Source organism: Pseudoliparis swirei, chromosome 13, assembly GCF_029220125.1.
Source record: "Pseudoliparis swirei isolate HS2019 ecotype Mariana Trench chromosome 13, NWPU_hadal_v1, whole genome shotgun sequence".
NCBI classification, from domain to species: domain Eukaryota; kingdom Metazoa; phylum Chordata; class Actinopteri; order Perciformes; family Liparidae; genus Pseudoliparis; species Pseudoliparis swirei.
Window position 1 is genome coordinate 15,998,133 of NC_079400.1, and position 15,148 is coordinate 16,013,280.

Sequence of the window (15,148 nt, forward strand, 5' to 3'; positions counted from 1 at the left end):
AAAAGTATTATCTTGACTGTTTATTTTTCCTGGGAGACACAATTGTGTCTCTAAAGCATTCATATATACTTGTAATAAATATACCACCTATTGATAATAATCGTTTGACAGTTGATGTTAGTATCCAATAATGCCTTTATTAGTTAATAAATGTATATTTACGTACACATACCAGTGTTTCCCCCACCATTCTATCAGGGTGCAATCTCCGCCCGCCACCCTGTAATTTTCTCTATCGCGCTAAATTACAGCAGAAGTAATTTAAGGTCCCTTTTCTTAAAGAGCACGTCTTTATTCTTTTATTAAACAGACTAAACAGCCGTCATTTCTGTCTCTATGTGTCGCGTTAACACTTCTCGGCTCTCCGTCTCGCACGCCGCAGAGTTCCGATGCCGGCGTGTCTGCGAGCATCGGGAAGGAACAAATAAAGTCACTTGCACCCCCCCCCCCCCCCCCCCGTCACATGTTTCAAGTGTTTGTGTCGGTCGGTCGGGTCCCCCCCCGAAGCTGTAAACCTAGGGGAAACACTGCATACAACTTGAAGCTCAATCATCTATCACAGCAGATCTGACATAAGACTGACCTTGCCACATAAGGAGCAGTGGAGGGTCTGACGTTCTTCATGACTGCCTGGATCCAGTTCCTGCGTATACCTGCTGTCATGGCCGACAGCGTGTGCACTCCCTCCTGAGTCTAAACATTTAAAAGCACCATTACATTTACAATGTGATCTTATATGCAATGTGCTCCAACTGCCATATATTAAATATCAATTAATTATGAGGAGTTCTGTTTTTGTTTAGTCTACGGACGGACGGACAGACAGACATATGTATTCGTATCTGGGTTTTTTATCCGTAGACAGAGAACTTCCGCAACATTTATTACATAACAAAATACTAATTCTATAGAACGATGCCTATTTAAATCCTTAAAATGTGAAAAAAATGACTGTATATAAATATATGACTGAATATATATTGCAGATATCTGTAATTACATTTTTCCAATCAAAAGAAAATTTAACAAATCCACAACCTCGTTCTTCCAAGGAAAGATTACATCACTTTGGCCATTTAAGTGAATTGGGCTTTCAAGTGGAGCATTTGTCAGATTAAAACATGTGTGATAATTTGATGTTATTCCGATTTTAAGAAGCATTCTTTGGACATATAAACAGCTCATTCACAATATGCTTCTCGATATGTGGTAGGAAGGCAAAACACTCTTTCTATAATATTATAAGAGCTTGAAAAACATTTGTCCTTTATGAGAAGGCAAAACGTCTTACATGTATTTGGAAGCCATAGTTGCGTTGAGCCTGGTATTCAGTTACACTGTAGCAAGTAGACAGGTCCATCTCACCATCCAGGTCAGAGGCCTGAGGTAACACAAAGATGAGACAAGCGGCAAACATGAAATAAATCAAAGCACTGTTCAACAGAAATTATACAATAAGTATTCACAGAATATAATAGGCTCACCTCCTCTGCAATGGAATCCTTGTAGTATCTCAGGCTGTGATCCGTCAAAACAAACCAGTATTTCTTCCACTACAACGGACAAGGGAAAAGGCAAAGATGGGGTTCTCACATCCACAGCATGTTAAGAGATGTAAAAGAGGTAGTCACATATTGTACATCATTAACGCCTGCGTTACAATGCCACATAGTATGCCTCTCTCCGTATCATATGAAGATGTATTTTAAAAGGCCTTCAGGCTCCACCCTGGTCAAGTCCATTGAAGACACAACATCAAAGTGTGACCACACCTCTGTAAAGTGCTTTACGTGGTCAGATCAGATGCCGTTTGAACCGGCGTTTCACACCCTTTTTAAGGTCAATGCATCTGGATGATTTGAAGTAAGATACGCTCTTTCAATTTGGGTTTTAGTTCAACAAATTCTACATAAATGAAAACAAATAATTATTAATTGAATTAAATATTTAGCTGTAATTGGCACTTCGACTAACAGTTCATAACATACCTGGCCTTGACCATCCAGCTTCACCATCCAACCTTTCTTGAAGTTCAATAAATCCGGCTAAAAAAACAAAGGTAAGATGTTGAAATGTCTGAACGAAATGATGGTGCCTTGTCAACCTGTTCAACATGCAAAATGTCATTTTGCCATGTCATTATTCTCTCTGAAGGGGTTACAGTAGATTAACACCACATAATGTAAAATCGGATCAAATAAAGCAAACTACAAAGTTATCCTAAAAATTTAAGTAGCCTGAAACAATTGCTCAACGACACTGGCAATATGTAAAATAAAATGACTAGCACATGCTCACTCAGTCAGCTGAGGTAGAAGATGACCCTACCAATGGATCAAAGACTGTCTATATGTGGTCCACTGGTCCGGGGAGACTTTGTGCTACTTTAGCTGAGGATGCAAAACCCAGTGCTGTGATTTCACACAGTGGAAGAAACACACTCATGTGAAGGGTGACCTCAGGGAGCAGTGGGCAATAAATACACGCAGCAGGCAAAGTCTGCAGACTGAGGGTATGGAGGACTCAAAATGACTGAAGTGTAAAAAAATAAATAAATAAATGCATGAATAAATATAGGAATAAATAAATAAATGCTTAAATAAATGTATAAATAAATAAATGCTTAAATAAATGTATAAATAAATAAATGCTTAAATAAATATAGAAATAAATACAGGAATGAATCAATATAAGTTATAAATCAACAGGACACCATTAAATAAATATATTTCTACATTTCTGTATTTCTTGATTGATTTATTTCTCTATTTATGTGTCCACACGTATTTCTTTATATATTTATGTGTGACATTTATGTGTCCGTATATTCAAATGAGCTGGGGCGGTCCGAACCTCATTGTTGAACAGGATTGGTCAAATCGGGGAGCAAGACAGAAGCAATCGATCCCTAGCACTTGGACCTGTAGACGAACAGCGTTTATTATGCGTTCTTGTCTGTACATTCTAAATACTACTGTTGTTGAGTCACGGAATGTAATTTAAGGATGTTTTCAGTCGAGAAGTTAGTAGTTTAAGTATCAAATCTGTGGTCGATTTATCGAGATTCAGCCTAATAAGGATATGCGACAGAGATTTGAGGTCCTGATCGCGGGACCACTGAGCTCCGGGCGGTCAGCGCGCTGTGTGGCCGCCGAGAGAAGCCTGATCTCGGCAGGACTTTTTAAAATGCTCCGCTGGCTCTGACGTCTCCGTAGCGGCTAAACATGAGATATAATTAGGTTTTGGAGGATCTAAAGAGCACAAATAATTAATTATTTATTACAAAAATAACGTTACGTCAATTTGACTGAGGGTTAAGATGCATAACTTCATATTGTAGCGACCCTGGGTCAGGAAAGCTACGAGACGTTGTATAGTTATTACAGTTTATTCGGGAACAAGTACCAGGCTACGTAGACAACTGGAAGACTTTCTGGGGTAAACCTGATCTGATGAGGAGAGACGGCATCCATCGGACGGAGCGCGTCTCATTTCTGCGAATATGACCAAGTTGATCACCGGACTTAATCCATGACAACCCAGGGTTCAGATCAGGAACCGGGAGCAGAGTTGTAGTTTAACACCCTTCTCTGCTCTTCCATTCGAGCAGTTACCCACCCATGACTCAAGAGTAGAGACTGTGTCTGTCCCACGGCCACTTAAATTAAATAAATCAAAAGTAAGCAGAAGAGGAGTTGTACACAATAACCGTATACAAGTTAACACCATTATTTCAGCAGTGCAAAAAAACAGGACTATTAAATGTGGTCTCCTAAATATTAGATCTCTGTCATCTAAAGCTGTGTTACTAAATGATTTAATATCAGATAATCACATTGATTTATGTTGTCTAACTGAAACCTGGCTGAGCCATGAAGAATATGTCTGCCGAAATGAATCGACTCCTCCAAGTCATATTAATACTCACATTCCTCGAGGCACCGGTCGAGGAGGTGGAGTAGCAGCCATCTTTGACTCGAGCCTATTAATAAATCCTAAACCTAAATTACACTACACCTCATTTGAAAGCCTTGTTCTTAGTCTTTCACATCCAACCTGGAAAACACTACAGCCAATTCTATTTGTGATTCTGTACCGGCCACCAGGTCCATATTCAGAGTTTATATCTGAATTCTCAGAATTTATATCAAGTTTGGTTCTTAAAACTGATAAAGTTATTTTTGTAGGAGATTTTAACATCCATGTGGATGTTGATAATGATTGCCTAGGTGCTGCATTCATCTCATTGTTGGACTCGATTGGCTTCTGTCAGAGAGTATAGAAACCCACTCACAGCTTTGGCCACACGCTTGATCTTGTTCTTACCTATGGCGTTGACATTGAGCATTTGAAGGTCTTCCCACAGAATCCTCTTCTGTCAGACCACAACCTTATATCTTTTGAATTTATACTACATGAGTGTACACCGTTAGTCAAAAGTTTCTACACCAGATGTCTAACTGACAGTGCTGTAGCTAAATTTAAAAAAGCGATTCCTTCTGCATTTGATTCAATTCCACGTCTCAATATAACAGAGGACTCCTGGTCTAACTTTAGTCCGTCCCAGATTGATCATCTTGTTGATAGTGCCACAGGCTCACTGAGAATGACACTGGACTCGATAGCCCCTCTGAAGAAGAAGACAGTGAGGCAGAGGATGTTTGCTCCCTGGTATAACCCACAGACCCGCAAACTAAAGCAAACGTCACGAAAGCTTGAAAGCATATGGCGTTCAACTCATCTGGAAGAATCCCGCTTAGTTTGGCGAGATAGTCTTAAAACGTATAAGAAGGCCCTCCATCATGCCAGAGCAGCCTATTACTCATTAGTAATAGAGAAAAATAAGAACAACCCGAGGTTTCTCTTCAGCACTGCAGCCAGGCTGACAGAGTCACAGCTCTGTGGAGCCGAGTATTCCTATAGACCTCAGTGGTAATGACTTTATGAACTTCTTTAATGAAAAGATTTTAACTATTAGGGACAAGATTAATAATCTCTTGCCCTTAACCAGTGCCAATCTGTCCTCAAGTGGAATGGCCTTGGAAACCGCTGTATGCCCTGGTGTATATTTGGATGGCTTTTCTCCCATCAACCGTGACCAATTATCTTCAACGGTTTCTACTTCTAACACGTCTACCTGTCTCTTGGACCCTATCCCGACGAGGCTGCTTAAAGACGTTTTGCCTTTAATTGGCAGCTCTCTATTAGATATAATCAATGTGTCTCTGCTAACAGGCCACGTACCACACTCCTTCAAAGTGGCTGTCATTAAACCTCTCCTGAAGAAGCCCACTCTGGATCCAGAGGTGTTGGCTAACTACAGACCGATCTCTAACCTCCCCTTCCTCTCCAAGATCCTTGAGAAAGTGGTCGCAAATCAGTTGTGCGACTTTCTACATCATAATAGTTTATTTGAGAAATTTCAATCAGGATTTAGAAAACACCACAGCACCGAGACAGCACTGGTGAAAATGACAAATGACCTCTTAATGGCAGCAGATAAAGGACTCATCTCTGTACTGGTCTTGTTTGACCTTAGTGCTCCATTCGACACCATTGACCATGACATCCTATTACAGAGACTGGAGCAGCATTTCAGGCACGGCACTAATTTGGTTTAAATCCTATTTATCAGATCGATCTCAATTTGTATTTGTAAACGATGACGCCTCGATAACCACCAACGTTAGTCACGGAGTTCCACAAGGTTCTGTGCTTGGACCAATTTTATTTACCTTATACATGCTTCCTTTGGGCAATATTATCAGGAAACACTCCATAAACTTTCATTGTTATGCAGATGATACTCAACTATATTTATCGATAAAACCAGAGGAGAGCAACCAACTCGGTAAAATTCAAGCATGTCTTAAAGACATAAAAACATGGATGACCTGCAACTTCTTGATGTTAAACTCAGACAAAACCGAAGTAATTTTAATCGGCCCTGAGCACCTCAGAGATCAATTCTCTGGTGATGTGGTTTCTGTAGACGGCATTGCCCTAGCATCCAACACCACTGTAAAGAATCTTGGCATTATCTTTGATCGGGACTTGTCCTTTAACTCCCACGTAAAGCAAATCTCAAGGACTGCATTCTTTCATCTCCGTAATATTTCAAAAATCAGGCACATCTTGTCTCAAAAAGATGCAGAAAAATTGGTTCACGCGTTCGTTACTTCGAGACTGGATTACTGCAACTCCTTATTAGCAGGCTGCTCTAATAATTCTCTTAGGTCCCTCCAGTTGATCCAGAATGCTGCAGCTCGTATTCTCACTAAAACTAAGAAAAGAGATCACATCACTCCTGCACTAGCTGCTCTGCACTGGCTCCCAGTAAAATCAAGAATCACTTTTAAAATTATTCTCTTAACGTACAAAGCCTTGATTGGTGATGCACCATCATATCTTAAGGCGCTTGTAGTACCATATTGCCCCACTAGAGAGCTACGCTCACTAAATGCGGGACTACTTGTAATTCCTAGAGTCTTAAAAAGTAGAATGGGAGCCAGAGCCTTTAGTTATCAAGCTCCTCTTTTATGGAACCAGCTTCCAATTTCAGTCAGGGAGGCAGACACAGTCACCTCGTTTAAGAGTAGACTTAAGACTTTCCTCTTCGACAGAGCTTATAGTTAGGGCTGAATCAGGTTTGCCCTGGTCCAGCCCCTTGATATGCAGCTATAGGCTTATAGCTGCCGGGGGACGTTTTAGGATGCACTGAGCACCTATCTCCTCTTTTTTCTCTCCTTAGGGATGAATTTTCATCTCTCAATCACACGTTACTAACTCTGCTTTCTCCCCGGAGTCCTTTTGACTTCACGTCTCATAGGGTCATCGGACCCTATGAGACGGCATAGATCCTATCTGCCTGATGGATCATCGAGGTCTGGGTCGTGGAATTCCTGCTACCGACGACGCCACTGTCCTGTTGAGACTCCACCCACTGTTGAGACTCCGCCCACTGTTGAGACTCCGTCCACTCCGCCTCCCAACCGCCATCTGCCTGATGGATCGTGGAGGTCTCCATCGTGGAATAAGCCTACTATGAACTATTCATACACTCTGTCATATTCATTGAATGTATTTTAACTCTAAATCTGTCCTTCTGTACACAATACATCTATTGCATCTGTCCATCCTGGAGAGGGATCCTCCTCTGTTGCTCTCCTGAAGGTGTCTTCCCTTTTTTTTCCCCTGAAGGGTTATTTGGGAGTTTTTCCTGATCCGATGCGAGGTTTTGGGGCAGGGATGTCTATGTGTACAGATTGTAAAGCACTCCGAGACAAATTTGTAATTTGTGAAATTGGGCTATACAAATAAACTGAATTGAATTGTGGGCGGAGTCTACGCCAAACGACCGTGAACACCGCAACACATTCTACTCCACTGTAAAGTATTTTACAGTGAATAATTGGACTAAATTCATGAGCAAGAACAGTTGATGTGGTGACGTCACAAGACCAGAAAGACCGTCCTGCGTCCTCGGGAGTCTGGACTCCCAAGACCAGACTCCCAAGACCAGACTCCAAAGGAACACGAGTCTGTACTCAGTGTACATGGAATTGATAAGCGGCTGAAGTCAAAAAGCTGTCTCGGCTTTCTGCTAACGGTGAGCTGAGCGAGCCAACTTCAGCATCATGTGTGTTAGGACTCAGCCAGCCGGGGTCCCACCTCAGCCCGAGACACCTGGTTCCTCGGAGCACGCTGTTAGAGAGTTGCGCACCTGGCGACGAGGACGAGCCGGGCGCGCTCCGGCGCACACCTGAAGCCACTCTGCTAACGTCGCAGCTGTAGCTCGTTACACAGGGAGTTAAATAGAAGGACTGCCAGTAGCTCGCTGCGCGTTCTTTCTAGAAGCTCAAGAGGAGAGGTCACACAACCCTGGAGTTTTTTGTATCAGAGTTTTTGTTTCGTATGGATTATCAGTGATGAACGTTTTTCACGTGGATTATTCGACAGTGAGTTTTTGTTTGCTTGTTTTTTCCACTGCCAATTAAGGAGGAAATTTTCTTTTGTTTCTCGGAACTTTCCGCTCCCATGGTTTTTTCAATTAAAGTACGCCCTGTTTTTTGGCTAAACATTAACACTTTCTGTTGTCGTGCACTTGGGGTCGAAGACAATCCTTAACAATGTGCCAGGCAAAAATAGTAGAGCATAACACACCAGGTGCATCACACTCCTGTGACCAATCATGCTTTAGACAGAGGTTTGGACCGCTCCAGCTCATTTGAATATACGGACACGTAAATGTCACACATAAATAAATGAAGAAATACGTGTGGACACATAGAGAAATAAATAAATGAAGAAATGTAGAAATATATCTATTTAATGATGTCCTGTTGATTTATAACTTATATTTATTCATTCCTGTATTTATGTATTCATTTAAATATTTATACATTTATTTATTTATACATTTATTTAAGCATTTATTTATTTATTCTATATTTATTCATGCATTTATTTATTTATACGTAAGTCATTTTGAGTCCTCCATACGAGGGAGCCGAATGAGGAGTATAACCTGGAGAGGAGCGGAGAGCTGCATTGCCCCCCGCAGTATGGAGGTTTGCCTACAACATTCAGATCCTGGCACCACCATACCATGCCCTAAGAAATGTTAGGAACATTCACAATGCTGTAGTAGCTATGTATGTACTGTGTCTTTAGCTATTTCCCCAGGAAAACGAGGGAATATGTTGGTTTCTGAGCAGCGCTGTCATGATGTGGACGAGCACATAGACGTTTCTCTTAAAAATGTATCCTCCCAACTCTGTTACCTAACCGAATGTAATTTCTCGCATCAATAACATCCCAGCGACCTCTCTCCACAAAGCTGAACAAAGCCTTGATTGGTGATGCACCATCATATCTTAAGGAGCTTGTAGTACCATATTGCCCCACTAGAGAGCTGCGCTCACTAAATGCGGGACTACTTGTAGTTCCTAGAGTCTTAAAAAGTAGAATGGGAGCCAGAGCCTTTAGTTATCAACAGTGTTGGGAGTAACGCGTTACTTTGTAACGCGTTACTGTAATTCCACTACTTTTTGCGGTAACGAAGTATTTTTTTAATCAACTAACGCAGTTACAGTTACTGAAATTTAAATGAGTTCGTTACTCGCGTTACTCTCTTTTGTGAAAAATGAACACTTGCAGACAAGAAGACAAGCTAGGCTACTTTAGCTGCTTCTGATCTGACATCGCAGGACCTTGGTGGCGCAATGATATTGTAACGTCTCGGACGTTATGGACTGATGACACGGAGACGGGACGACGTTATTAATCCTCCCTTTATTGGGCATACACCAACACAGACTGTGCTCCTCTCGGCTCAGCAGCTCGAATGTCAACAACAACGGTTCCCGTCAACCACCCGTAACTTCCGTTTTCCGACAGGTTAACCCCGCCTCCCCTCTACTCCGCCAATCACAGGCACGCCCCCTCGACCAGCACGCACGGTGCCACACTGTGATTGACAGCCACTTCCAGTGTTGCCAGGTCCGCGGTTTTTGCCGCTGGTTGAATTTTGTGTCCGCTGGTCCGGGTAGACCTATTTTGCATGCAAATTACATGAATATCTTTAAATAAAAATCCATATTTTAAATGAAATAATTAATTTATACCCAAATCCTACCAAACTGACTCCAGATCAGCACGTACACGCCTCACTAGCACCCCCCCAACTCAATTATATGCAGCACCTCAAGGCACCTTTGTTTTCTCTTTTAATTAGTGTTAATACTGTGTAGGCCAATCACTTTTATTTCATTGGGCCTAATGTGGTAAAAAAAAAACACTTAAATCACTGAGACAGTTATTTTGTATTAAGTTAACTAAAAAAGGGACTTTTGTACTCCTGCTTGATTTGAAGGCCTGTTGCCCTGTTGATTGCAATAAATAGGTCTACAACATGTTTATTGTGTTTGACTGTTCAGTACTGTTCATGACATTAAAAAAGCAGACATAAAAGTAACTTAAAAGTTACTTTCCCGAGTAACTAATTACTTTTGATATACAGTAACTAGTAAAGTAATTCAATTACTTTTAAAAGAAGTAACTAGTAACTATAACTAATTACTAATTTTCAGTAACTTGCCCAACACTGGTTATCAAGCTCCTCTTTTATGGAACCAGCTTCCAATTTCAGTCCGGGAGGCAGACACAGTCACCTCATTTAAGAGTAGACTTAAGACTTTCCTCTTTGACAGAGCTTATAGTTAGGGCTGAATCAGGTTTGCCCTGGTCCAGCCCCTTGATATGCTGCTATAGGCTTATAGCTGCCGGGGGACGTTTTAGGATGCACTGAGCACCTATCTCCTCTTTTCTCTCCTTAGGGATGAATTTTCATCTCTCAATCACACGTTACTAACTCTGCTTTCTCCCCGGAGTCCTTGTGACTTCACGTCTCATGGGGTCATCGGACCCTATGAGACGACATAGATCCTATCTGCCTGATGGATCATCGAGGTCTGGGTCGTGGAATTCCTGCTACTGACTACGCCACTATCCTGTTGAGACTCCGCCCACTCCTCCTCCCCAGCCCCATCTGCCTGATGGATCGTGGAGGTCTCCATCGTGGAATATGCCTACTATGAACTATTCATACACTCTGTCATATTCATTGAATGTATTTTAACTCTAAATCTGTCCTTCTGTACACATTACATCTATTGCACCTGTCCATCCTGGAGAGGGATCCTCCTCTGTTGCTCTCCTGAAGGTTTCTTCCCTTTTTTTCCCCCCTGAAGGGTTCTTTGGGAGTTTTTCCTGGTCCGATGCGAGGTTTTGGGGCAGGGATGTCTATGTGTACAGATTGTAAAACACTCCGAGACAAATTTGTAATTTATGAAATTGGGTTATACAAATAAACTGAATTGAATTGAATTGAAGACCTGGCATTAATGCTGGCCCTGAAGCTCACAGTTGAGCAGAACAGGAGATGCTTTGTTCGCCTTACCAGACACACTGAAGCACAGTGGCGTTCAGACAGAATTTCATGTGTTGAAATAATCAATTCAATTCAATTCAATTCAATTCAATTTAAATTCAGTTTGTTTTGTATCAAGCTCCACCTCTTTTATGGAACCAGCTTCACCTTCAGTCCTGGAGGCAAACACAGTCACCTCATGTGGAGGAGACTGAAGACTTTCCTCTTGATAGTCTTATAGTTAGACCTGAATCAGGTTCACCTGGTCCAGCCCCTAGAGATGCTGCTATAGGCTGATAGGCTGCTGGGGGACGTTTTAGGATACACTGAGCACCTATCTCCTCTTCTCTCTCTCCTTATGGATGAATTTTCATCTCTCCATTACACATTACTAACTCTGCTTTCTCTCCGGAGTCCTTGTGACTTCACATCTCATCGGGTCCATTGGACGTGCTGGGTCTGATGCCATGGCCCTGCTGATGCTCTGCACACTCCTCTCTACCTCCATCTGCCTGATGGATCATGGAGGTCTGGATTGTGGTCCATGACTACTACCAACTATTAATCCACTCTGTCATACTAATTGAATGTGTTGTTACACTGTAATGATTCCTTCTGTACACATGACATCTATTTTTCATCTGGTCACATGACATCTATTGTTCATTTGGTCACATGACATATATTGTTCATCTGGTCACATGACATCTATTGTTCATCTGTTCACATGACATCTATTGTCCATCCTGGAGAGGGATCCTCCTCCGTTGCTCTCCTGAAGGTTTCTTCCCTTTTTTTCAAATTCGGAGATTTGTGATGTTCGGCTATATAAAATAAACTGAATTGAATAGCACAAAATCCTAAATTACTAATTTGATTTTAGAGACGAAGGGGAGGTTAGAAATCGGTCTGTAGTTAGCAAACACCTCTGGATCCAGAGTGGGCTTCTTCAGGAAAGGTTTAATTACAGTTCATTTCAAGGAATGTGGTACATGGCCTGTTCGCAAAGACACATTGATCATATCTAATAGAGAGCTGCCAATTAAAGGCAACGTCTTTAAGCAGCCTCTTCGGGATGGGGTCCAGAAGAAAGGTGGACGGGTTAGAAGTAGAAACCGTTGAGGAAAAGCCATCCGAATATACACCAGGGCATACAGCCATTTACAAGGCCACTCCACTTGAGGACAGCTCGGCTCTGGTTGAGGGCAAGAGATTATTAATCTGTGGGGGGGGCTGTAGCTCAGTGGGGTAAGGGGGTCGTCCTGCAACCCCAAGGTTGTCGGTTCGATCCCGGCTCTCCCCATTAGTTGTTGCAAGTCGAAGTGTCCTTGAGCAAGGCACTGAACCCCCAGTTGCTTCCCGGGCGCATCACTGCAGCCCACTGCTCCTTAATAACTAAGGATGGGTTAAATGCAGAGAACTAATTTCCCCTTGGGGATTAATAAAGTATATATCTTATCTTATCTTAACTTAATAGTAAGAATCTTTTCACTGAAGAAGTTCATGAAGTCATTACCACTGAGGTCTATAGGAATACACAGCTCCACAGAGCTGTGACTGTCAGCTACAGTGCTAAAGAGAAACCTGGGGTTGTTCTTATTTTTCTTTTCTACTGATGAGTAATATGATGCTCTGATGCAAGATGTTATCATGTGCTGTATCATATTTATATATATAACAATCTTCTTGACAAGAGCACTAGTTTGTTTGCAGTTCATATGCAGGCTTTTTAATAACATTTTGGAACATGTGTAGCATAAAAAACGGAAACAATCAGTCGACTCATTGTTTGAAAGAAAATTAATCTGCATTTTCAATTTTTGCATGTGTGTAGTGATTTAATAACCATAAGGTAATATGTAATGTTCATTATATGTGTGTGTAGGTTATCTTGTCTTACAGATGATTATGCATAGACAGTGTTTTAGTAACTGTTGTGGCTAGTGAAGTGAATTGTTTATACATTGAAGGGTCACTCTGCTCTGATCCGTGCATGAAGACTGTTCAGCTGAAATCCGTTGCATTTCTAAGAAGGACCAAGTTTAGCACCATTGGTGTTCAATACTTGTATTTAATTCTGTGGACTGAAAGTACCTAACGTGTGGAAACTGGGAAATCTTACGATGAACTCAGGAAGGAACCAGTAAAACAGTCAAGTTCCCTTTTATTATAGCGAAGAGAGTGTATCCTGTCAAAAGGATGATAAAAACAGAGAAGACTCGCGCCATCGAAAGGGATTCGAAGCGGGACACCGTCCGGTACTTAGCCGAGGACAATAGAACATCGTCTGGGATGACCGTCGGAGAACTGTTCACGGATTATTAGACCCCGATGGTGTGCATGAATTGGCTGATGGAGATTTTTATCCAAGAGCCAAGAGCCAATAACCAAGAGGGCCTCCCGGTCGAGTGAAGTTGTGAGTGGAAGCAGGGTAGACATCAGGAGGGACGGCAGGGAGACAGCCAGGCGAGTTTCCTCAACCACCAGCTTCAAAAGATCTCCAAACATCTACCGAGATTCAAACCCATTGAATGGAGAGCTTGTTTATTAGATCATTCCGTGTTAGAGGGTATCATCTCTCGGAACTAAAGATGCTTAAAGTAGTTCTTATATTCACAGAACACGAAACATCTTGGCTAAATGTTGTTAAATATCTGTACGTATCCTGCATCTGTGACGTATTAAAGTCTCAAAAGGATGCAGTAAACTCACTATGGACGTGTCATTGGGACGCAGCCTCACTCTTTACATTTATTTAGAAATGAGGGACAGGAGAACATCATGGCTAATTTCCCCTCTGCTTTGATCCGTAACAGCTGTCTGGTAGCCATGTTCATCATCTAAATTAATGCAGGAGAGACTAAATATCCCAGCTTGCAACATCATATATGACATTTGATTCATAATTAACATCACTGTATGCATTATAATCTTTGGTAGTCACAGCCGATCCTGTAGCGATAAACCCATGACCTTGATGAGACTGTTTTACAGAAACAAAAGATGAGTAAACACTCACCGTAATGACCGACTCAGTGGTCCTTCTGTCCAGGGACTTGGCTCTCCTCAGAGGAGGGTGGGCAGAGGGAAAATCAAGACCCTGGCCCAGGTCATACCTCTGCACCTAAACAACACACACTCGTTTGTCAACATTGTTTTTGTACCAGTGTATGGGTAATCAACTCAAAACTATAAAAACAAATACATATAAAATAATGGCACTTTGACTTTTTGAGGTTCAACATGTGAAATACAGAAATCACTGATGATATTTTGTCCATCATCTGATTTGGTCTATTTGGGTGGGTGGGCATTAATCTACTGTGGAAAAATGTCATGACAACCTGCTCCGCACAGAGCAAAAGACAATGAAAACAAAAACACAGATAACAGAAGTGCCCTTGAGCAACACACTGAATCCCCAGCTTCTCCCCGGGCGCTTGACTGCAACCCACCACTCCTTAATAACTAAGGATGGGTCAAATGCAGAGAATAATTTACCCACACGGAAGAAAAAAGGATATATTATTATTATTGCTATAGTGTGTGAAGTGTGTGTGATTTATCTTTTTCTTTTTTATCGTGCCTTTGAGAATTATGGATTTTCACTGTAAAGGCTAAATGGAGCTGTACTTGTGTAGCGCTTTTCTAGTCTTCTCAAAGGCTTCACTCAAAGCGCTTTAACACTACTTATCATCATTCACCCATTCATACACTGATGGCAGTGGCTAAGGTTCCACCCTCCCATCAAGAGTAACTGCTCTCCCACTGAGCCCCAGTCGCCCCAGTATTAACTACTCACACACACATGGGTTACCTCTCTTTGGAAGTGCCTGTGCTCACTTCGGCCCCGTCTGGCTGCACTCTTGCTTAATTCTTCCACCTCCATTTTCTCTGGATTCTCCAGCTCCAAGGCCTCCAACTTCTCAATAACGCCGCAGCGACTGCAAATCACACACACACACATGCACACGCACACACACAAAATGTGTAAAATCAGTAGAGTGTCCCCTCAAAACCAATCCATGAATAGTTAACTAGCTGCTCTTTAGGTCTTTTTTATTTAATCTGCTGTGTCACATCTGACAAACACATTAAACACAAAGGAATGACTGTAGAGGTCGAGCAATACTTGGCCCGATAGCAGCATGCTGTCTTTGTTGATAAGCGAAAATAAATAATCAGCCTCTAATTTAACATGCAATGTTAGTAGACTGC

The 15,148-nt window shown here is 41.8% G+C and overlaps 1 protein-coding gene across 8 annotated transcripts in view; it reads right to left on the minus strand.

Annotated features, from left to right (window-relative positions):
- Nucleotides 1-15,148, minus strand: part of LOC130203884 (myosin phosphatase Rho-interacting protein-like) — a 66,978-nt gene that overhangs the window by 19,197 nt on the left and 32,633 nt on the right. For all 8 annotated transcript variants that reach the window (XM_056430331.1, XM_056430330.1, XM_056430329.1 and 5 more), the window contains 6 exons: nt 14,748-14,874; nt 13,950-14,054; nt 1,989-2,045; nt 1,485-1,553; nt 1,292-1,381; nt 584-693 (listed from right to left, as the gene is read on the minus strand). In XM_056430331.1, the coding sequence (XP_056286306.1) occupies nt 584-693; nt 1,292-1,381; nt 1,485-1,553; nt 1,989-2,045; nt 13,950-14,054; nt 14,748-14,874 (558 nt within the window). The remainder of the gene's footprint in view (nt 1-583; nt 694-1,291; nt 1,382-1,484; nt 1,554-1,988; nt 2,046-13,949; nt 14,055-14,747; nt 14,875-15,148) is intronic.